The sequence below is a fragment of the Numida meleagris genome, chromosome 2 (genome assembly GCF_002078875.1).
Source record: "Numida meleagris isolate 19003 breed g44 Domestic line chromosome 2, NumMel1.0, whole genome shotgun sequence".
Lineage (NCBI taxonomy): Eukaryota > Metazoa > Chordata > Aves > Galliformes > Numididae > Numida > Numida meleagris.
Window position 1 is genome coordinate 130669039 of NC_034410.1, and position 24712 is coordinate 130693750.

The window sequence follows — 24712 nt, forward strand, 5'->3', positions numbered from 1 at the left end:
AAGGTGTTTGTAAGAGCTGGAAGCAACTTTAATTTTATTATAGTGTTAGGTTGAACTGTCTTTTAAACAACGCATTTAAAAAACGCTGCTGCTAAATGGAGCCTGCCATTGTTGAAAATCAGTTCAAGCTTTCGGAATTTTAACCATAAATTTAGGGAAGTTTGTTCTGCTTTGTTACCTGCTTCCTACAAAAGAAACCTGGGTGGTCAGAGTGAACGTCTCTCCTGGAAATGAAGATCACTTTCTCCAAAAAATGATGCTCCATTTCTCCACTACTCAAAGTGAAGGCTGCTTAAACCATAGTAGACATAGCAAAGAAGTACAAAACTGTAGTGAAGATGCTATCAGTGGGGCCAGGAATTGCTCCCTTGGCCCTGAGTCGACATTTTGAAATAGGAACAAAGCATTTTCCATAATGTTTTTTTCAGTCACAACAGGAGATTTTTAGGAATGATGGAATTCTATGTTTGCATGAAATTCATGAAAAAAAGAAGCCTATTAATTGTGGCCCTTTTGTCTTACGTAATTGAAAAAAAATGAATTGAAAGTGATGTGTGGGTAACTATATTGCAGTTTTGCCATGAGCACTGCCATTGCGTGCTTGCTACATGCTGGCCCATCCTTCCTCCTCCCCTGTGGCTTACTGCTAACAGCCTTCCTCCCAAAAGCTACAAAGCAATGCGCAGCACCATCAGACTTCACAAGACCTCTCCTGGTCCTGTTCACAGAGGAAATATTACACTTGTTTGGCTGCAGGTGAAAAGGAGGGGTCAGTGGGGTTTCAGTGGCTAGAAGTATTGCTGGAAGTTTGCATGGAGCCAGCTCCACCGTGTCCAGCTGATGCTGCCTCCTCTTATGGACAGATCTCAAGTTTTGGGCATAGAGAGTTTATGGCTTGAGGCCCACAGCGCATCTCAGTGTACACAGCGGGACTTTGTGGCTCTTGGTCACGTTCCTTCTAGATTTCTGTGAAATGCCAGGAAGCCTGATATTCTTTTAGAAGCACAGAGATGAGAAGTTACAAGTTGGGATTGCACTGAGTTAAAAATTAGCTCACTTGCTTATGTCAGTGCAGTATGGGCGCAGCTGAGTGGGCAGAGGAGAAGCCTTCTGTGCAGTGCTCCCGCTTGGAGCTGTAAGGAGTTTTTTCTCAGCTGAACTCTCCCTGGGGTCCTGACAGTTCCTGATGCCCTGATATGGTGCCTCCTCCTGCTCTGCACATGTGGTATCTCAGCTGAAATTGAGTATTTCTTAATAGCTTCGCTACAATAAAGCACTCGTACATTTTTAACATTTCTAACATGCTTTACTGAACTTGTGATTATAAAGGTAATTTACAATAAAGCAATTAAATAAACAATAAGTTAAAACACAATACATTTATAGATGGTATTTCACAGGGCTCAAATGACTATCAGGTTCCAATACATTAAGACTCTAAAACGACATTAATATTCAAAGTGTATCCACGCCTATATTTATCGTCCTAACAGTTTCAAGACTCCCAACAACTTGACATTTTGGTTACAGTCCTTATACGCACAAGACTGGTGGAATGCTCAAGCAGTTGCAGGAATTAGAAGAGCACTACACAAGACAGGCATGAAGGATGTGCTGGAAGCTGTCTGGGAAATGCAGTTTTTTTCTTCTCTAAATTGGATTGATGCTTCAGACAACAAATGGCAAGCGCTAGCATGCTTTTTAGAGTACATGGGTGATACACTTAGTGGAAACGAGTCTCCATGTTAATTAACACTGTAATTTCACAAATGTTTTGTTACTGTTGTCTACAGAAATAGCCCACCTTTTCCTGGCCCTTTGTTCCCATACGCACCCCATGGTGAGGCAGAGCACCATGTTTGTGCATTTGCTCAGCGAACTGGCCAGGGAAAAGGAGATGAAGGCAAACTCAGCAAACAGCTGTGAAGCTGTGCTAGCTCTTTGCTGTCCCTGATCCCAGTTACTGTGTGGATGTGCTGGCACGAGAAATACACCAGCAGAGGGAGGGACCTGGTGACTGGGAGCAGGAAGACTACTTCTGTAGGCAGCAGTACTGGCCTATGCCAGTTAAACACACTTTGTGGAGCTACAGGGTTCAATTTTTTTCATTTGGAAACAAGGAACGTGTTTTTGAACCAATTTATAGTGCAAATCAAATGTTCGAGAGCAAAACAATGGACTCTGCCACAATATACAGTATCTTTTTGTATCTCTCATCGCCCTCTCTCCTTCTCAGCCCATTGGTGCCCAGTGACAGTGGAATTTAGGTTCTAATATTGAAGGGTGTACGACGCAAAGAGTGCAGGGCCACCAGGCAGCACCCACGAAGCAACGCTCCAATATTGTAAATGGGATCTACTCCTCCTCTCTGTGTACTGAATGCCCACATGACAGTGGGTACAACGGGGGCTGCTACAGCCAGGAGATCTACAAGGAGACTGCCACTCCAGTGCCTCTTCATTATTCCTGTCTCAGAGAAAGTATTCACATACCCAAACACTTCATCATGCGGTTCTGTAAAATCAAGTTCTTTCATGACACGATTTTCATTAACTCCGTAATCCACCTTTCTGCATGGAGACTCCATAGGAGACAAAAGGATAGCAGAGTTTGGATCACTTGGAGTTAAGTCCACTACTATACCAGAATCACTGAAGCTTCCCGAAGAAAATTCACCCAGTTCCTTCAGTGAAGAAGGTGGGCTCAGAGGAGAGACATCTTGAGATCCGAAGATGTTCTGAATGAGCCGCTCCACATTTAGGCTGTATGGCACCACGTCAGTCTGGACAGACTGCTCCACCATCGCGATGCCGCTCCTCTCCTTCCTAGAAGAACTTAGGCTTTCAGCAGGAACGTTTTCAAGCATCTCCCGATCCACAGCAGAAATGCAGAAAGCTGAATCAGCCAACTCAACATCTGCAGTGGTGAAAGTCTCTTGAAACGAATCATTCCCATCAGCTATGTCCTCATTTAGAAGCACCCCACTATCAACCGACTCCTCCAAAGCTTGCTCCTCCATGATGAGGGCGTCAGGCGGCTTGGCATACAGCGCCAATGGCTTCCCTGGTGCATCAGACACATCCTCATCCCTCAGAGAACCGTTCTGAGCCAGCTCCATGCTGTGCAGCAAAGATTCCAGTTTCTTGTTTTGAATGTTTATGTCAATGAAATATTTCTGAATGCCTTTGTCTTTCTCCGCCAGGTTGTTTTTCATGGTTTCAATAACCTGCTTGAGTTGTTTAATTTCCTTTTTTGCTTCCTTGAGGGCCAGCTGTGCTTCCACGCGATGACACTCTTCTTCAATCCAGTCTTCCCTCATGCGTCCCAGCTGAGTTTTGAGCTCTTCTATTTCAGTCTCCCTGCAGAAAGAGAAAAATGTAACACTTCTCTGACTGGTCAGTTGGTGTCAACTAGTAGAGAGGCTCCATGGCACTGGGATGGCTGCAGAGATGCTCCAGGGAGGAGGCACATTCCTCCAGGCACCGCTTGCTGCCACTCCCGAGAGCTGTGGGTCTCCTGCCAAGACTCGCTAGCTGCTGACTGGGGGCACTGACCTCTCCCCACGCAGTCAGCAGACTTGTGGCACGCTTTAGGGCTATGCTACAATCCCTGACATTTGAGGTGCAAGCAGTGGCCTGTAGGGTAGATCCCATCAGCACAGCACTTGCACCTCTCCTACTACTTTGCCCTGCAGGAACTGAGAAGCGGCCGCCTGGGAAGCAAGTGCTGTGCATCACCTGTGCCTGTGTGCAGCTCTGTGTGTACAGCCAGAGCTAACGTTGTTCTGACACAGCAGCCAAGATGCAGAGGCCGGGTTGTCCTCTACTGGACTGTGGGTTCCACAGGACTTAGCTTGAGAGGCCATTCAAACACCCCTTTGTGCCTTCTTGGGTTGCGTGTGCTGGATACCTAGCTCTCAAAGCTGAGTTTTAGTTAAATGACATCAGCTGCTGTGTTATGCACACTGTCACTTCTTTCCTCAGCATCAATACAAAGTGCTCTTCAGAAAAATTCAATATAAGCAACAAAAACACAAGTGGGCACACTGGTTTGTAGAAGAACTTTGCTTTCATTAGAAAAGAAGGGGCACATTTTTAAGTCATACTTCACTGATAGAGGAGTGTAGAAGACTAAAATGATACGAATTTGCAGGGATAAATCTTAATATATATCTCAAATATAATATATATATATATAATATATAATATTATATATAATATATATCTAAATATCTACATATCTATATTATATAGATATAATATAATATAATATAATATAATATAATATAATATAATATAATATAATATAATATAATATAAATATATCATAATATATCTCAAATATATTAAAGGTCTTTATGCTAAATCACACTGATCAAAAAATCCCTTGAAAACATTTTATTAGGCAACTTCAAAGAAGGGAAAAGAGCCATGTATATACACACTGCGTGGTGCGTATTTACTGAGCTAACTAGGAAACCTGTAATACCTTAAAACAGCCAAACTGATCATATTTTAAATTTATTAGATGAAACTTTACAAGGTCAAGAAATCAGTAAAACATTCAGGATTCCCATCCCTAAATGCTCCTGAATAAATCTTTGTAACTCCAGTTTCTGAAATGAAATATACCTTTCTTTAAGCTTGCTCTGAGATTCCTTCAGCTTTGTTTTCAAGTGCCGTACTGTGACTTCCTTCTGCTGTAGGGGAGTCAAATACTGCTCTGGATTTTGTGGCTTAACGCTGTGGTGATCACCACAAGTCAAATATCTCCCTGATCGCCTGGAAAGAACAAAAGAAAAACCATCACATATCAATCCTATGGTTCTTCACTCTTAGCAAAAAGACAAATACAACACAGACTGATACAAAGCTGAATTTACACTTGATTCATCTGGGGCTTCTCAGTGTCAGCACAAGTGACTCACTCTGCCAAGTCAAGTACTTGAGGAAACTGCTGATATGTGGCTATCACAAAGCATTTACTATTTATTGTAATTGGTTACAGTGCAATGACATTGGAAAAGTTATTTAACTTTGAAATACCCAGGCATCACCTCATCTAAAATGGGTGGAGTGCTGAAGAGCAGATAGCCACACCACTGGCAATGGCACTCAGCTGAAGACATGGCTAAGTAAGCTAGTGTAAGAATTGAGTTCAGATCCACATGTGAGTTATGAAGTTGAGCAAACTGAAGCCTAGATTCACCATATCTAGGTTTAGGTGTGTATCTACTATGCTTGTCTGTTGAGCTGTCTGAGAGAGAAAGGGAGAGTAGCAGAATGGCAGCAATTCAGTCACTGTGCTACTACTGCATCTTCTGGCAGGTATCTGTTTTCTTTCCTGCACAGGAAACTGCACTCCTTGGGCAGGTGCCTAAGGCTAGACAGGGTGAACTTCGGCCTGAGTGTATAACATTTTCTATTCTACCACACCCAACTCTCACCAAATTAAAAGAACCCTTCAGTGAAAGAACCAGTAAATCCACATGAGAACTGATGGCATGAAACCACATTAAAGAGACTGTCTTGGAGTGAAAGCCAATTACAAGAGGCCTCTGACTGAGAGTAATCTCTAATTTCACTGTGATGAAACAATAAAGCATTTACAGTGGTAGGAAAATACGGGTTGGAGCATCCTGCTGACTGTCAAGCCACCAATATGAGGAGTCACACCCATGCTGAGGAACAAGATGACTTGCTCAGCAATCCAGACAGCTGATCCTGTGTTCCAGTGCAGAGAAGGTAAGTAAGTCAGAGCACTGAATGCTGAGGTGATTAAATAAACACTTGCCTCATTATTGGGCTGGTGTCACTTCCTTTGTATGAGCCTGAGTTACTGCTACTGGGAGAAGAAACCCCATAATTCTGATGGATGTTAATAGGATTCTGCTGACTTCTGCACAGTGTTGACAAATGGTCCTTTTCACGGGAAGCAGGTGGGCTGGCTCCAGACTTGTAGGATGAGGATCCACTATTCCGACCATAAGGGCCACGACTGGAGAGGAACCAAAACGGTTAAAGCATACTGGATTATCCTCGTCACACAACCCATGATGTGTCTTACTTTACATAAAAAGTTGTCTATGAGATACCACTAAAACAGATAAATAACTGTGAGTGGCTTGGAAAAAAGGAAGACTTCATGTCATCAGCCACTGCACGTTCTTTTGATGAATGTGAGGATCATAGTTCAAACTTACATGATGTAGGGAAACCTCTGGCATTTTCACATTTCTCAGTTTTTGTAGCAGTTTCCACTGACTCCATCAGATCATCTATGTTCCCTGAACCTCTGAATCCATTAAGTAATTAGAGGACCGCAAACTCGACTAGTTCCAAAAGCACCACATTTCAGCTTTCCTCTGCCAGGCCTGCAGAGATGCTTACCCTTGGAGTCTGGTGGAGGGTTGTTGTAAGACTTCTCTCATGATCCTCAGCAAGCAGCCTGAGGGATCACAGTGTGAAGACAGATTTTGTTTGAGCCACTGCTCTTCTGTGCCTTTGGCAAACTGGGTGTTTCGGCTGTCATTACCAGCTATTCATTTGTTTAGATATAGTCTGAACCCTACTGAGAGATGGCTGAAATAGTACTAAAATAGACAAAGCACACTTTCCTCTTTCTTCCAGTTTCTGTCATACATATTTACCTTTCTTCTCCCTATCTTTACTAAAAAAACTGCTATCTGTGTGTGCTTTAATGCAATTCATATCTGTGCTGTCCAGTAACAGCTAAAGAACTGAGGCACTGGAGCCAGGTTTTAGAGGTACATTCCTCATTTGTTCAGCTGATTTACTTTCCTACACTGCTACCTTCACCCTCTACTGGAAATTGTTCTTCTAAACTGCACTGAGAGGGCAGGTTTCAAAACTATGGAAAAAGGCAAACCAAGCCAGCAAAAAAGAACATTTGAACGTAAAAATTAAAATACCACAGAATTAAGAAGCAAAATCTCCTAAAATTGCCTGAATTGGTTTCCTCCCTTCCCTGAAAACGGAACAGTTTATAAAGAACAGATGGCTGACTGCAAGCCTTCATCACAGCGCTGTGGTTTGGGTGAATTTAGAATTATTTTACAATCAAGTACAGGACTGTGGTTTGTGACAACACTGGAATGTTTTGTAGAGAGTTTATTCAAACAGTTAAAAAAGAACATGTTAGAGAGGAAACATCTCTTTCCTCTTTGTACAGCACAGCATCAACTTTCGTGTAATAACACAGCAGTGCATTTGAAGGAGCATTATTACAGAGGACTTCTCTCTGTTTAAACATGCCAGAATGGTCGAATTTAAAGTTATATTTAAATACACAATATAACATGAAATTCTACATGCTCTTACTGCAAGTAAGGTCACTTTAGGGCTTCATATTACACTTAGCAGGGTTCTTTTCCACAGCCAGTTACTTTACTTGTTAGATTTAACCTACTTGTTAGATTTGATTTAACCTACTTGTTAGATTTAACCTACAGCTTAACCACTGTTTCTTTTTCTAACTATCTCATAACGCAGATACAAAACTGTTCATTGAGCACCATTCTGCTGATCTCTGTACGCTGGCGTACACTGCGACCTCAGAGAAGTCTGCGTGACTCCAGCATATGGGTATCCTGCTGCTGGCCCCAGTCTGCCTGCCAGCTCCACCGCCGTGACTCCACAAAGGGCAGGAAACAAGTCTTGTCAATTTGAACTCTTTCCACCTACTCAAAAAAGTGCAGCAGCAGGGACTGCGTGGGCAGAGTACCATGCGCACTGACTGCTCCATCCAACACCCCAGTATTCACAAGCTGTCTTATCTGTCGTTCACAGATGACACAGAGAAAACTTACAGAAATCTTTCAACGAACGGTTCGTTCAGATGGATGACTGTGGTTTTTTTTTTTTTAAATTCGCATATAGTTCTGTTTATACAAAGGCCGGATGAGAGTGTTTCAGAAAAGAACATTAAAGGAAATATTGTCAACCTCTTCCTACAAAAAATAGGGTCAAGACCTGGAAAGTTACATGCTGAGCTGACATTTTATAGCAAATCATAGCAAAAAAACAAAGTGCTACCTATGACCAAAAAGGTTAACAGTTAAAAATACTGCCATTAACATGCACCCAGTTCCTCCTCCTCTACTCCAGCCACTGCCTCTTCTGTCTTTCCTACCTGTATCTCCAGTACTTGTGAAGGATAAAAACCAGTACATATCAGTCAGCTGATCTGGCATTTTGACAATTTTCGTTCTAACCAATACAATCATTTATTTTACTTCTATCAGAACTTTCTTCAGTTCTGATCAGCATTAGTGCTGCGCAAGAGCATAGTATTACCCAGACTGTTTTAAAACTCAAAGTAGTGATACTGTATGCATGAACTATAAGACCTTACATAGTAGTCTATCTTCGTACTAGCTACAATCAAAATATACAGGAAAATTTGCTTACTTGCGAGAAAAAGAAGATCTTTTGCTTCCAGCAGCAGACATATGGACTTCAGGAGCTGAAATACTGCCTGTGCTGCTTGAAGAGCTAAAATCAGCTTCACTGCCTGGAAAGGAAAAGGGAAAAGTAAAGACATGGTGGAAATTGTAACTCAAGGACTGTATTCAAATAACAGTGAATCACAAGCATCCTTCCTTTGTCTATCTTGTGTGAATTTTAGAAGTTGCATGAATTTTCAAACATCCCCGAGGACAAGCACTGGATATGTTCCAGACTTTCAGCACTTCTTCAGAACTGGCACTTCAACAAGAGCACATAAAAATTTTTGGACATGAAATGCTTCACTCTACAGAAGCCATGTTTAGGACTAGGCTGTTATGGCAACCTGTTTGTTTCCTCACAGCTATCAGGATATGAATGAGGCCGTTTACATGGCTCCTTCAAGAATACAGTGATTAAAAGCATCCAGTTATAACTGGATTTCTATTGCTTTAAACCACATGAAAATACTATTTGCTGAGAGGAATGCTGCTTCTATTTTGGATTCTGAGCTGAATGATACACATGTATATAAATATAAATGCATATAGCCTTCCAGAGTATTATGTGTATACATATGTATAAAGATATGCAGGTTTTCATATGGTACAGAAGCACAGTAAGGCAGTTCTAATGGCTTTAAAATAATCCAATAATATTGCACAGCTCTCAGCTGCTTCTTGGGTGTTAATCTATCTGATTACTGACTTTCTGTGGATTACAGCTTCTATTTCCTAAGCCTAATTTACATACGAGAAAAGTGCCCCCATTTTTCTAAGGTCAGCAGTATGTAAAAGTATTAACAAAGTATTCTTACCTGGAAGGAAGCCCTGAAGTTCGGATTTATTTCAGTTTGCTACTCAGAGAGCCATTGAAGTATGTTTCCACGAGGGGGAGATGCAGCTACAGCTGCTACAATCCCCGCGTTAGTAAATAAAGTTCTCAGATCCTTCAGCCTTAAACAAAGCTGATGGGCACAACTTAACTTATGCTCCTGAATACACAAGGAAAAGGGCACTGGCGGAGCATCTTTTCACAGAAACAGGATGAAACATTTTGCAACCGCTCCTAGTGGCTTTAGGATCCTGTCTGCTCTGACTTAATTGCCCAGTTTCACACAGTCTGACTGGCAGCATTCACACAACTTGTGGCTCCAACCCGCACACCCAGTCTCAGACAGCAGCTGGCCAGCAAGGAAAGCGCTGCCCTTCCTGTGACGTCCCCTTGCTGCACACTCGGATGCAGCAGGATTGAGCTGGTTTTATTGTTCTTCTTCCAAGCTGCAAGCTATAGATCAAGTTTATGTACCTGCCACCCACACGGAAGCAAAGGAGTGTCAGAAACCTGGGCACAACCCGGCCTCTGTCCAGTCTCAAGTATCCACTGGGATCTCGTGTGAGGACCTCGAGTACTGTGTTCAGTTTTGGGCCCTTCATTACCAGAAAGACATTGAGGCCCTGTACCAACTCCCAAGAAGGACAATGAAGCTGGTGAGGGGCCTGGAGCACAAGTCCTTTGGGTAGAGGCTGAGGGAACTGGGATTGTTCAGTCTGGAGAAGAGGAGGCTCAGGGGAGACCTCATTGCCCTCTACAACTGCCTGAAAGGAGGTCATGGTGAGGTGGGGGTTGGCCTCTTCTCCCAGGTAACAGAGACAGGATGAGAGGTAACAGCCTTACATTGTACCAGGGGAGGTTCAGGTTGGATATGAGGAAAAACTTCTCTGAAAGTGAGACACTGGCAGAGGCTGCCCAGGGAGGTGGTGGAGTCACCGTCCCTGGAGATGTTTAAGAAATGTGTAGATGTGGTACACAGGGACATGCTTTAGTGGGCATGGTGTGATGGGCTGACGACTGGACTTGTTGATCTTAGAGGTCTTTTCCAACCTTGACGATTCTGCGATTCTATGACAGGGCAGAAGACCACTTCAGAGCAATCACCAGAGGGAAAAACATTTCAGAGTCCTGGCTGTTTTCACATGAAAGAGCTCTAATTAAAGAGGTATTCAAGGCACATGCAGCTTTGTGCTGTTTAACGCTCTGCAGCACCCCAACAGAAAGGATATGTGCAGGGACAGCTCTCAGCAGAGGGCAGCCTGCACTGGGGCAGCTGCACTTTGCCCCCAGCCCCTGCAAGCACCATGCCTGGTGGGAGCGGGCAGAGGCTGGAAGCAGCAGGCAGTGAGGCCAGGGGCTCAGCCAGAGAGCTCCGACAGAGCAGGTGACTGTCCCTCTGTGCTCCTAAAGCCAGTGGACCTGTAAATCTTACAGATGGCTGCAAGCTTCACTCTGTTTCTCTGTGCTGCTTCCTCAGCCCAGCCCAGTCCAGAATGACTTCAAAGCACAGAAAAGCACAGCCCAGAAATGCCATTGCAGGAACCCAGCTTTACAGCCTTTAACCAGCCCGTGCCCAGCTCAGCATCCCTGATAACCAGACCTGGGCTGCCCCAGGTTGCTATGGCCAGGAGCAAATTGAAACCACATGCGAAGGCAGGGAAGGGCAGGGAGGCAGAGCACAACCCTGCTTCCTGCTTTGTTCCACAGAGTATTTATATCACGTCTACAAACAAAGATGTCAGTAACCCTCTCCTTAGGGATGTAAAATGACTGCTGGACATAATGGCCAAAGCTGCAGCAGCTTTCCTGATAGACAAAACACTCCCATCTAAGAGACTGCAGCACACACAGCACTGTCCTGCTATCACACAAATCTGCTTTTGCCAAGCAGAGCCAAACGGGCAAACCCCTCGCACAGATTCCATACCTCCAGTGCCTGGCCCTCCAGACATTGGTGCCCCCGCCGACGCCAGCAGCTCCCAAAGCCCAGCACAGACAGCATGAGCCCTGCAGGGCTCATCTATGATTAAGCAGCCCACACCATAATCAGATCTTCCTATTGAAAGCATCTCAAGGAAGTTAAGGTTTAATAATAGCCTCTCCCTGACCCGCTTGGCCGGCAGCGCAGTGCTGGGGAGGGCTGCCAAGCCAGGTACTGCAGATAGGATTTAGCAGAGCCTGGAAATGCAGCAGCTGAGGTTTCTGAAAGACTGAAGTGCATTTGAAACCAGGAACTGTTCTGCAAAGCAAGCATTAACCTTTGTGACCCTGGTTCTGATAACAGCTGTATACGATCTTAAGGTTGAGACTACTTATGCTCAAAATCAGGCATATATGTATTTATAAGATCCTCCAGAACATTTTTATAAACTAAACTGGTCACTGTCAGTAATGTTTCCAAGTGTGTTAGTTATGTTCAAGCCAGCTTTGCATGTAACAGAGATTGACAGTAATGTTAATAGGAGACCTAAAAATATTTTCTCTTGCTTGGTAGACACTGCTATGTAAAATACCAGGCATTTGCCCATAAATTGCAATATATTATTCTGCGTAAGTATTACTTTCATCTTACAAATGCTCTTAACAAAGAGGAGAAGCTCCTTCTCTACCAGCAATGAGGGCAGGGGCAGAGTGCAGCCCCTCTTCCCCCCTACAGCCATCTCCCACAGCGACAGGACCTCGGGAAGCCTGCTGCCTGCTTCTGTGACTGTGACAATGTCACTGCAATAGCTCATGAACACAAGCAGTGCAACAACTCCCAGAAGCAGCATTAACCATGAAAGCAGCTGACATTTCTCAAAACCACAGTCTTTTGTTCTAACTGGCTACCTGGGATAGCTAGGTGAGGAGCAGGAGTGAAACGGTGCAGCACCCAGCACTGCACTGCTCCATGGGCAGTGGCACTGACACAACAGCATGCTGCCTCCAGTTTTTCCTATTCGTGCACTGCAGCCATCACACTCACACTTTGGGGTGTAGAAAAACCACACCATTAACCCTGCTCCATTCACTGCCTCAGCCACAGCATTAGGACAACCATACAGCACAGTGACCACACAGCGCATTGCATTCAGAGCCTTTACAGGCAGAACAGATTATGTACCTTGGCTCCATCAGGGCAGTATGCTGTACTGAAATACCACATCATGCATGTTTACATGCATACAGATTCAGCACATGCATTTCTTACACAGAGAAGCACAGCAGCCTCACATGCATGCCAGGAGTATGGCATTCCAGTCTGCTACTTCGCATCACTGCAGATGGTCAAACACCTTGCTGTATGGTCCTCTGTCCTCAGTATTAACATTTTACTTGTGTTTTAGGATTAATCTTTCTCCTCCCTTAAAAGTAAAGCTGAAACTTTATTGTGTGAATTTTAAAGTTCATTTTCTGTAAAAGAAGTGAGGTTAAAAAGCGGTAGAAAGGAAAATGATTAAGGAATATTTGCAACAGGAACATTGATAGCTGATGAGCAGAACTGGCTTCCCAAAACTTAGGATGAGTATATGATAATTAGAATTTGTTTTTTTGTGTTTTAGAGATTCATTATTGTTTCATGGATGTCAGTATACACAAAACACAAAATTTACCTATTTGGGACTCCATTAACATCGTCTCTTTACATAGACCAGTCTTAGTGCTACTTTTTGCACACAGTCACGCAGTGAAATAGAGCTGTAAATACAACAGTGCTGACAGACAGCGTGTCCTCAAAACGTAAAGCACTTAAATTTGCCGAGCCTCCTTGTCCTTAAGAATATCCTGTTATGTGGCAACAGGACCAAAATATGTGTACATGTTCACCAGCAGCAAATAGAGAAATAGATGGAACACTGTCTCTGCAGACAGCTTGGTTTGGAGACCCCAGCAGAAGAGATAGAGCCTAACTGCAAGAACTCCAGCAGAGCCATCACTAACAGCTGGAAAAGCAGAGGGCCTTTTGTCATAATGCTGCTTTTAAAAGTTCTAAGAGATTTGGTTTCCTTTATCTTGAAACCTTTAACACAGCTATATCTGTATTTCTAACCTCTAACAACACAAACAGTATCTGTCCAGGAAATGGTGATGCTGCGTCCTTTCTATTTAACATGGCTGGGCTCCTGCGAGGTTGTCCTCCTACCCCGCAGGCAATCTGGGAAAGAACAGCCCAGTATTTACTGAGAACAGTAAGCAAAAGAAGTTTGAAAGAAGTCATGAAGTCTCTCTTTAATGACCCTGGCTTTTCTTCGGTAGCCCCTTAAACACAACTTGTCTCAGGGACAATGTGTGGACACAGTGGGCCTCGGGCTTGATCTTTAGCGTCAGGCCCATAGCTGACAGTGGGTTTTGTTTCCAGTCCCTGATCTTTGTCTTACTACTTATTTGATGATTACTTCAGAAGAGACTTTTACCTCAGGCATGCTATTGTATTTTACACCACACAGTGATGAGGTAAGAGTAGATTATAATGCTGTGAGCTAGGTACCGGACACAGGACTTGTCCATGCTGACTGTTCCTCAGCTGACAAAAGCTGTCCGGCTCCCCCTCCTTCTGCCCACGTCTCATACTCTGCCCTAGCACTTAGGCTGAAGTAAATGAAGACTTCCGGAAGGCTGCAGTGTCAGAATCTCTTAGGGCAGGTGTGGATCTGAACTCCTTCAACCTATGGAAGGCACTGGATTCCAACCTTTCCCTTGAGCTCTGGCTGCTCAAGGAAAATGCTTTTGGGTAACCTCGCAGTTATGGCACTAAATATGGCTGTTAACACCAGGGCTGGTCATGATTTAAAGGAATGAAATGTCTGAACAGATAAGAGGTAGTCCAGCAACCAGCATATGGATGCATTCAGGACCAGAAGGCTCTGTACGGGGGACAGGCCCTCCTTTATCATTTCCTACGGCCTGGAGGAGGTGTGCCTTGCCTGCTCACTGCTTTGAATCCTGGATTTCAGTGCCTAACTAACCCCTCTTACTCTGAGTGCACTGTACTCATCAAGCTCAGAGTTGCGAGCTGGATGGTCAGAACCAGATGGCCACAGCAATGCCAGGCATCATCAGTCCTAAAGGGAAAAGTAGGCCTCCCCTCCCCTGTCCCCCTGCAGTCTGGAGGGACATGCAGCAAAATGCTCCCTGTGAGTTCTAAATCATTCAGACCTGCAGGGCAAGGAGATTCCAGCTCAGTTTCAGCTAGAAGACCTCAGGGAAGATCTGCAGCACAGATCCTACATCCTTCTGTTTGGATCTAAACTCGATTTTATAAATGATCCCTTCCACTCAGACTGCTGCTTGTGTGATCTAAACTAATTATTCATCTTGATTTTTGCTCATTGTGCTTGCTTAATCTTTTTACTTCAGAATAAGATTTGTTATCAAATAATATAATCAAAATTTATCTCATTATGCAGTTTTCTGATCTCATCTAAACATGGTAGTTTTGATAATAATCTGAACCACATTAATGCAAATTATAAGCACTGCAGATCTCAAAATGAATACAGAATGTGACTTGCAGATGCTGTGAAACCCCAATCAATCAAGCTCTTCTCCAAAAACACAGTCACTACAAAATAATTACTGGTATTGGCAGAGAGCCATCATGTGTATTTTGTGTATCACTGCAATCAAAGCTTGTATATTTCTTAATTGTTGGTTTTAACTCACAGATTTGTAGCGCAGCTACAACTGAATGCTGGAACTGATAATAAGCACTTCAAGCAGGTTTTCTTCTGCTTTATACAACTTAAGGAGATCCTTCGTACAGAAATCTGCCTGACCTAATTACTTTTTGTGCTGCTATGCGCAGTTTGAGCTGTTCTGACAGTACCTTAAAAATGGCTCCCATAAATTTTCTCTCTTTTCTCAGCCTGAAATGTCCCTTGCCAGGTGAACATGTTCACGGAGCAGAAGAGGGTAGTCTGAGGAGCCTACCTTCCCCTCACAGAAACAGGCTCTTGAGATCAGAGCCACAAGGATGCCACTTTGCTACACCAATTTTACTAGAAACATCAAGACTGGATGTTTAAAAAATATACTGATAGTGATGTAATGTGGTACTCAACTTGCACTTGACAGTTTTATAGATGTGTGTGTGAATGCACCTATATACGAATATCTTTTACAAGTAACCCTGTACTGTCATCTCAGGAAATCTTTTGTTTTGAACTTGGCAGTGCTATTTGCTCTGTTTCGAAGGAAGTAGGCAGGCTGGTCAAATGTATTTTTAGGAGCTGGAAAATGTCATCTTTGGCAGGGATGACTTAGCAGTACACAGAAAGGGAGTGAACTCCATCACAGACTGGGAAAACATCCCAGCCCTCCTGTCACACGGGTGGCAGAAGTTTAGCAAAGGGCTTTCAGAGGGCCCTTCCACACATCTTCTAAATCTGGTTCCAATACGCAAGGAAGAGAGAAGCTGCCTGGTCTACACCAATTAACCGTACGGGCACGTGTCCGTGCAAATGCATGGGTTCACGTGCTACACCCGATTCAGCTGAAAGCTTTTGCACAGTCACCCTTAATGTCAGGCATATGGTTTTCATTCTAATGTAAACAAAACATTTTAAACCAGTTTGACATGTTTTTAACAGGGAAGAGACAAACGCTGGAATGAGAAACATATCTGGGAGGTAACAAACTAAACAACTCTGCAGTCCCGAGTATGAAAAGCAAAATTCATCATACTATAATCAAATATTTACCAAAACACACACACTGAAATGACTGCAAAAATAAACTGACTTCAAATGTCACTTACTGCAAAGAACAGTAAAACCCTACCCTGTGTACTGATCAGTTGCCTTAACTATCATTTTTATACTAATAAATCTCAGTTAGTTCTGCAGGCAGTGCACCCCAAGTTATGACTGCTGTTGTGGTTTTTTCTCTTCCCCAGCAGCACTCATCACTGGGAAGTACTGATTACATAAATAAAGCAGGTGCTTTTTAGCTTATTAATCCTTTAGTGTTTGTGGTCACACTGTATTCTTCCAGTTCCATCAAAGAGTCACAGCCTGATGAGTTCCCAGATTCAGAAAGGTAACAGCTTAGCATCACTTGAAGAATATCGGAACTGTGGAATAGGAACCTAAAATGAAATGCCTCAATGTGTAAGAAAGGTAAGGTTCATAATACTAAAAAACTATGAAACAAAATCTGCAGAAATTTAATTTCCATTAAATACTTGTTATACAATGGTACCATAAAGTAGGTTTACTTTTTTGTTATGCTGCATTAAAGTTGATACACTTCAAAGTCCTTGGGAAAGCGATGCCCATCTTGCAGCAACTGGAGACCAGACTGATGAAAGAACACCAGGTCTCCAGCTCCAGCAGGGGATTTTTCAGAATGGCCTTGTCCCTACCTGCCACCTACCCTGGAAATACCTCCTGCTTATGAACCTGCTTCTGCCATCAAAGCTTCTCAAATGTGTTTTCCAGGTATGCCTAGAAGTGAGTCAGCTGTAAAAGCACTCAACAGTTCAACACCTGGCTCATGAATACCACGGTTCCCTGTGCCTGGGGTGAATGTTTCACAGCACATCAAACACACAAGAGTGAACGTGAAAGCGACCCTAGGAAAGCTCACTTCTGCTGTTTATTTCAGTGGGCAAAGCACTCACCTGGGATCTGCAGGGCCAGGCTCAGCTTTGAACTTGGTGCAGGTTGCACCTTTCCCCATTCCATCAGCAGGGGCACACACAGGGATGGAGATGGAACTTCCAGCCCTATTTAGGCTATCTGTCTTCAATACCCCTTGCTACATCAGCAAATTCAAATGGGTCTGCATCTCTCCATTTCAATCTCCAGCAGGAGATCCTACTCAATCCATGCATGAATGTGCAGCATTTCCATCAGAGCTTTCTGTGGGATATCACAGATGTGTTACACATCCGGAACAGATGTGAGAAAATTAAGTTCTACAATCTAAAGTTTTGGGTGAGGATGGGCAACCTCTATTTGCTCTCCCAGCTGCTAGTTTTTATTTTTCTTTATATTTGGTTTATTTTTTGGAATAGGGACTGGAAACATATTTCTCTTTTCTCCTAGGCTCTTCTTCAGCTCAGTATAATAACTTTGAATGAGAACAAAAACACTGTGAAGGCATCTAAAAGATAGCTTCACCAGGATTTGCTTAAACAGGCCAAGTTTAAGCAAACGCCACTGCTATCTGCAAAGACTTGCTTAGCTGCTTCTGGATGAGCTTCCACTCCTGAGCCCTGTAACCACCAGCTTATCTGATGTCTTAATACCACAGTGGAGTCATATAAGTGAGATTTGCAGGACTAAAATAAAGACATTCCTTTAACTTTCCATGCCTACATATAAATACAGATATACAAACATAGGGAATATATAGACATGTTCACTCAACACCGCTCAGAAAAGTATTAAAAGCAGTCACTAGGACGCAAACAAAAATGTTTAAGGGAGTAATGCAATTACCAAAACACAAAGTTCAGAGAACACTGAAACTACTCATTATTTGAAGTCAAACATGGCCAAAAGAGGAAAATCAGTTTTCTATTTTTTGCATGAAATGATGCTTTAATTTTGAAAATGGTCAAACTTCTTTTTTCTTTTAAAGGGGGTTAAAAACATTAAAATATTTTCCCAAACATTCTAGACATTTTATATTGAATATCATCTTTGTTCAGTCAGAAGCAAAGGTTTTGTTTAATGTTCTGACTGGGCGGCAGACCTCTGAATCACCACAGAAACACAGAATCCTTAGAGTTGGAAGGGACCCTTAAAGGTCACCTAGTCAAACTCCTCTGCAGTGAACAGGGACATTCACAGCTAGACCAGGTTGCTCAGAGCCTGGTTCAGCCTGACCCTGAACACCTCCAGCAATGGGGTCATCCACCTCCTCTGGGCAACCTGCCTCAGTGCCTCACCACCCTTATTGTAAAAAACTTCTTTACATCCAATCTAAATCTCCCCTCTTTTAGTTTGAAACCATTTGCCCTTGTTCTGTCACAACAGGCCCTGCTGAGATCCATCCCCTTCTTTTTTATAGCTCACCTTTAGATACTGAAAGGCCGCTATCAGGTCACCTCACAGCCTTCTCTTCCCCAGGCTGAACATCCCCATCTCTCTCAGCTTTTCCTCATAGGAGAGGTGTTCGATCCCTTGGATCATTTTTGTGGCCCTCCTCCGGGTACACTCCAGCTGGTCCACATCTCTCCTGTACCAAAGATTCCACATCTGGACACAGTACTCCAGATGAGCCCCCCCAGTGCACAGCAGCAGGGCAGGATCACCTCCATCACCCTCCTGGCCACACTTCTTTGAAGCAGCCCAGGATATGGTTGGCCTTCTGGGCTGTGAGGACACACTACTGGCTCATGTTCAGCTTGCCATCCACCAGTATGTTCACGTCCTTTTCAGCAGAGCAGTGTTCTATCCTTACATCCTCCAGTCTGTATTGACATCAGAGGTTGCCATGACCCAGGTGCTAAACCTTGCACTGGGATTTGTTGAGTCTCCTGAGATTCACCTGGGCCCACTTCTCGAGCCTGTCTAGGTCTCTCAGAATACCATCCTGTCCCTCGGGCATGACGAATGCCCCACACAGGTTGGTGTCATCCACAAACCTGCCGAGGGTGCACTCGATCCCGCTGTCGACATCACTAATGAAGATATTAAAGAGCACTGTTTGCAGTACTGACCCCTGAGGGACACCACTTGTCACTGACCTCCATCCGGTCATTGGGCCAATGATGACGACTCTCTGGGTGTGACCTTGTACCAGTTTCTCATCCATCGAACAGTCTATCCATCAAATCCATTATTTCCAGTTTGGAGAAAAGAATGTTATGGGGGACGATGTCAAAGGCCTTACTGAAGTTCAGACAGATTACATCAATGGCTCACCCCTTGTCCACTGATGCAGCTACATCATCATAAAAAGCCACTAGGTTGGTCGGGCAGGATGTACTCTTCGTGAAATCATGCTCGTTATCCCATATCACATCCCCCTCTTCCCTAGGTCTTATCATAGCTTCCATGAGGATCTGCTCCATGATCTTCCCTGGCACAGAGGTGAGGCTGACAGGTCAGTAGTTCCCTGGGTGTCCCTTTCTACCCTTCTTAAAAATGGGTGCTATATTGCCTTTTTTCCATCATCAGGGACTTCACCTGACTGCCCTGACTTCTCAAATATCATCAACAGTGGATTGGTGACTATGTCAGCCAATTCCCTCAGGACTAGGGGATGCATCTCATCAGACCCATATTCTTATGGATGTCCAGGTTCCTCAGGTGGTTGCAAACTTGACTTCCACTTACAGTTGGAGGAGCATCACTCCCTCCTTCCCACCTTCTGAATCATCCGCTCAAGGGCTGTGTGTAGACCAGTCGCTAGTGAAGACTGAGGCAAAAAAGTTACTGAGTACCTTAGCCTTCTCCTTGTCCACTGTTATTAGCCTTCCTCCATTGCTCACTACAGGGGTACACCCTCCTGGACTTTCCTTTTCTGACTGACGTACCTGTAGAAGCCTTTCTTATCCTTCTTTGTACCCCTTGTCAAGTCCAGTTCCAGCTGGGCCTTGGCCTTCCTGACCCCATCCCTACACAGCCTAGCAGCATCCCTACACTCCTCCCAGGCTACCTGTCCCTGTTTCTACTGCTTGTGCATTTTCTTTCTGCTCTCTAGTTTGACCAGCAGTTCCTGGTTCAGCTGTGCTGATCTCTTGTCTTCCTTTCCTGACTTCCTACACCTGGGGATGGAGAGCTATTGTGCCCTAAGGAAAGTTTCCTTAATGATTTGCCAGCTCTGCTCCGCTCCCATGTCCTTGAGGACAGACTCCCAGTGGGTTCTGTTGACTAACTCCCTGAAGAGCTGGAAGATGGCTTTCCTAAAATTAAGCTTCCTGATTTTACTCTTTGCCTGTCTGATACTCCTTAGGAGTGTGAACTCCACGGGTCACTACAGCCCAGGCAGCCTCTAGTCCTGATGTCACCAGTCGATTCCCTCATACTGGTGAGCAATAGGTCCAGCACTGCATCTCTCCTGGTGGGACTGTCTATTACTTGGCTCAGGAATTTATCCCCGATACATTTCAGGAGTCTCCTGGATCGCCTACAGCTCGCCACGCTACTTTTCCAGCAGATGTCAGGGTGGTGGAAGTCCCTCAACAGGACGAGAGCCAGCAAACATGACACCTCCTACAGTTGGAAGAAGGCTTTATCCACAGGCTCCGCTTGATCAGATGGCGTGCAGTACGGACCAACTACAAGGCTCCCTTTGTTGCTTCAGTCTCTAATTCTCACCCATAGGTTTTTGATTTGCTCATGGCCATTCTTCAGGGACAGCTCTTCACACTCCATTCCTTCCTTGATATAAAGGGCAATGCCTCCTCCCCTCCCCCATACCCTGTCCCTTCTGAACAGCTTGTAGCCATCAATAGCCACATTCTAGTTGAGGGAACCATCCCACAAGGTTTCAGTCATTAAAGTTATTTGCATAGCTCCAGTTTCAACATAATGAGATGTCAGACAAAAAAGAAACGATGGATGTAAAGGAAAACAAAAAAGGAAATAATCTATCAATTTTTGAATAAACATTGCTCAGAAAACAGTTTAAATCCCAGGATTCTCATTATAAAGGCATTAATAACTTGGAGAAATTCCAAAAAAGGTCAACAACAGTGATAATAGGATTATAGGGCACTGTTTATGAAGGGAGATTAAGGAAATGCAATTTGTATATTCAAAGATAAAACAAAATATTGGCAACGGTGTTTATGAAGGGAGGACAAATACAGCTGGAAAACTGTAAAGAAAACAATGTAGCAGCAACAGAGGATTCAGGCTGTGATGCGTATTATTTCACAAATAATGACTTGAAATAAAAACTTGGTTTGTGGGAGCTGTGCATAACAAAATTTAGCTGGAATATATTCAGAATACTTTTAGTATAGTTGGGGAATTAGAAAGCTATTCTAAACATTGACATCAATGATATTGATTGTAATTTAAAAGCAGAGCACGAAAAAAAGTCTCCTAAGGGAAGATTTATAATGACTTCTTTCATATAGATGGTATTTCATTCTGGAGAGGTGAAGCAGGCTGAAAGCCACAGTAAACAGCCAGAAGGAGTAGAAAATTTGCTGTAGTAAATACACAAATTGCAAATCATATTTAAGCTTGACCTCACACGTATTTTATAAGAAATACTTTAGAGTGTGTAGTGTATGTAGCATCAGTTTGTCTTTTTTTTTTTTTCAGTTCATACTCCATTCTGGATTAGCAGAAGAGTGAAAAAACCTGCCTGATTAACAGTTACAGCTATTGCCATCTTCCACGAATTTCTTATGCTAAGAACTCAGACATTGTTTCCAGACAGAGAAGCATGTTCCAAGACCTGTAACTCTATCAAAAGGCATTTGGGGCTAAAAGATGGATTGGCTGGCACAGGTCTTCACATACCCAGCAGCCCAGACCTTCCACATACAGACAGCAACTTCAAGAACCAGTCTGCAGGGCATGCTGGAGTGAGAATCTCCCTTTGAAGGCAGATGCCCCACTTTACCTAAATCTAGAGTGACACTGGGATAATTAATGGGCCAGAGAAGGGAGTTTTGGCTTGCCTGCTGGGAACTCAGCTTCAAATTCCCAATAAAATTGTTACTGAATTGTCCAAAGCAGAACAGCTTTCTTGGGAAAAGCCTCTACAACCCCTCACCTTTCTTTGCAGTCTGGTGTGAGGGCCCTCTTCTTGTATGTGCTCAAGTCCATTCTTCCTAAGAGGCACACGCATACCTAAAGTTTCTTCTACCTTCACTCCACCCTTACTAAAGGGCTCTCCAGTCCTTTTTTTTCCTTTTGTTAGAAAAGATGTAACTCAGCAGCACAGCCTGGTTAGAGGCCAGCAGCTAGTGGTGTTCCCCAGGGACTGGTACTAGGTCCAGTCTTGTTTAACATCTTCATCAATGTCCTGGATGAAGGGATAGAGTGCAGCCTCAGCAAGTTTGCTGATGATACCAATCTGGTAGAGCTGACACACCAGTACAGCTTAGGGGCAGACCTGCTGAAGAGGAGCTCTGCAGAGAAGGACCTGGGGGTCCTGGTGGACAACAGGTTGGCCGTGAGCCAGCAGTGTGCCTGTGTGGCCTAGAAGGCCAATGGTGTCCTGGGGTGCATTAAAAATAGCGCAGCCAGCAGGTCAAGGGAGGTGATCCTCCTCCTCTATTCTGCCCTGGTGAGGCCACTTTTGGAGTTGTGTCTACTTCTGGACTCCTCAGTTCACAAAAGACAGGGGAACTGCTAGATAAAGTCCAGTCTGTTTAGCCTGGAGAAGACCTAGAGGGATCTCAGCAATATTTAAAGGGTGAGCGTGAAGTGGATGGGGCCAGGCTCTTTTCAGTGGTGCCCACAGCCAGGACAAGGGGCAATGGGCACAAAATGGAACACAGGAAGTTCCTTACATACATGAGGAAAAAATTCTTTACTTGGAGGGTGACGGGGCACTGGAACAGGCTGCCCAGAAAGGCTGTGTAGTCTCCTTCTCTGGAGATACTCAAAACCTGCCTGCACGCTTTCCTGTGGGACCTGTTGTAGGGAAACTGCTTTAGCAGGAGGGTTGGACTAGATGGATCTGCAGAGGTCCCTTCCAAACCCTGCGATTCTGTGAACTATCTAATTGTAAAAGATTTGTGCCCAGCTCCCTTAATTGCTGGTAGCCTGTGACATTAGCCCAGAGCTGGCCTTTGCCCTTTACTTTCTGTTTCTTCTTCTGATGGGACTTCTTTCTCGAATACTCCATTACCACCATTGCATCTGGGTTCTCAGTAGAACCTGAGTATCTTCTGAACAATGAGAAACACACATCTTCAGAGTCCATGAGACAACTAATTATCTCTCCTAAGTAACATCTAAACTATGTTTTTAGAAGAGAAAGATCATAACATTTGTAATGCAGAACTAGAAGTTTTTCTAGGTCACTTTAATTAGAACATGTAGATTTAGGTTGAAAAATATGAAATTCTTTAAGGTCAAAACACTAGCTACTACTTTGCTTATTCCCATTTGAAAGAAATACTTGACTATTTGAATGTTTATCACACCAATGCAAGTAAATTTAAATCAAAATTATAAATCTAATCTATATATAGCTGCAAACTAAAAATGACAGTGATATGTTAATAATTATCTTTTTTGCTCAAAAGAGTATGCTACGATTATATTCCAGTATTATCTATCAGATGTTATAGAGCACTTTTTTCACTTCAGTGTAATTTAGCTAGCAAAATGCTAAAAATGCTTCATTCCTGCTGACAAATGAAATTTGCAGTGCAAAATGAGATACAAAATCTTCCTGAATAATGCTAGGGACCTGAGGCAGTGGTCCTCAGAAATAGGACAGAGAGTGCCTAAGTTTTGCAGGGATGAACAGAAGAGCAGACACGTCTAATTGGACTTAGCGACCTACACCGAGTCACCATTAGCTTCCAAGTGTGATCTCAGTCACTAACGTTCTTCTGCAACTAAATGCCTATAACTGACTTTCCCTACTGTCAAAAAAAAAAAGAAAAAAAAAAAAAGAAAAAGAAAGAGAGAGATGAGAGTAGGAGAGACTGTACTCGGCTTCAGTAGAGCTAACGGCAGACTTGTCAGAGATCTCATTTAGAACAGAGGAGACGTGGGTGGGATTAATCTGACTAAAATATCTCTAACGTAGACACCTTTGTCTGAGCCAGCCTAGGTCCCATTTTTAGTCAATGTTAGTAGTAGTGTTAATGTAGTCAGTGTTTTTTAGTTAGTATAATCAGTGAGTTTAAAGCACTATTTATCTTATTCTAAAGTAAGTACTTGTATTTGTTCACAAAGACTGCACACTAGATTCATTGATTGTATGGACTATATCTCCTTTATCACTAAAAAGGACCTTAGTCAACTTGGGGATGCAAAGATGATTACAGCTACAGTACAGATGAGGTCAGATAAATTACAGTCCGTCACTCTAACCAATTTGGCTCAAGACCATGAATTCATCTCCCTCACCTCCAAAACAACTTCTATAACCACTGGAAGAAGAGCAAATGACAGATTCAGCTCTCAAAGCTGTTCCATTTCCTATACCCAGCTGGCCCTGCATCAGAGATTCAGTCCCCATCTACAGCCCAGAGCTTCTAAAAGTAACCAAAGGAGATAGATACATGAACTGAAATCTCCTCTTTTCTGAATCAGAATTGTTCAAAGATTGATGTAAGACAGAGGAGCTCCAACAGGATCTGCCATCCCCATAGGATCTGTTGATTCAACTGAAAGACCATTCCAAAAATGTAGTGGTGACAGTTCTGAAACAGGCAGGGATGGATGATGAAGGCCCTACTGCACCCATGGCTACCACACACAAAATCTTGGCAGGGGGACACCTCTCCATGCTTAGCTTTAGGACATGAGACTTCAGGGTAGTGCAGGCTTGAACCA

General features: G+C 43.5%; 1 protein-coding gene across 4 annotated transcripts in view; it reads right to left on the reverse strand.

Moving 5' to 3' along the window:
• The window catches only part of SYBU (syntabulin), a 43675-nt gene continuing 20247 nt past the window's right edge, over positions 1285–24712 (reverse strand). For 3 of the 4 annotated variants that reach the window (XM_021387074.1, XM_021387073.1, XM_021387076.1), the window contains 4 exons: positions 8430–8532; positions 5794–5997; positions 4632–4781; positions 1285–3359 (listed from right to left, as the gene is read on the reverse strand). In XM_021387074.1, coding sequence (XP_021242749.1) covers positions 2264–3359; positions 4632–4781; positions 5794–5997; positions 8430–8532 — 1553 coding nt within the window. In that variant the 3' untranslated portion in view covers positions 1285–2263. The remainder of the gene's footprint in view (positions 3360–4631; positions 4782–5793; positions 5998–8429; positions 8533–24712) is intronic. The other variant, XM_021387075.1, reaches the window with a different exon arrangement.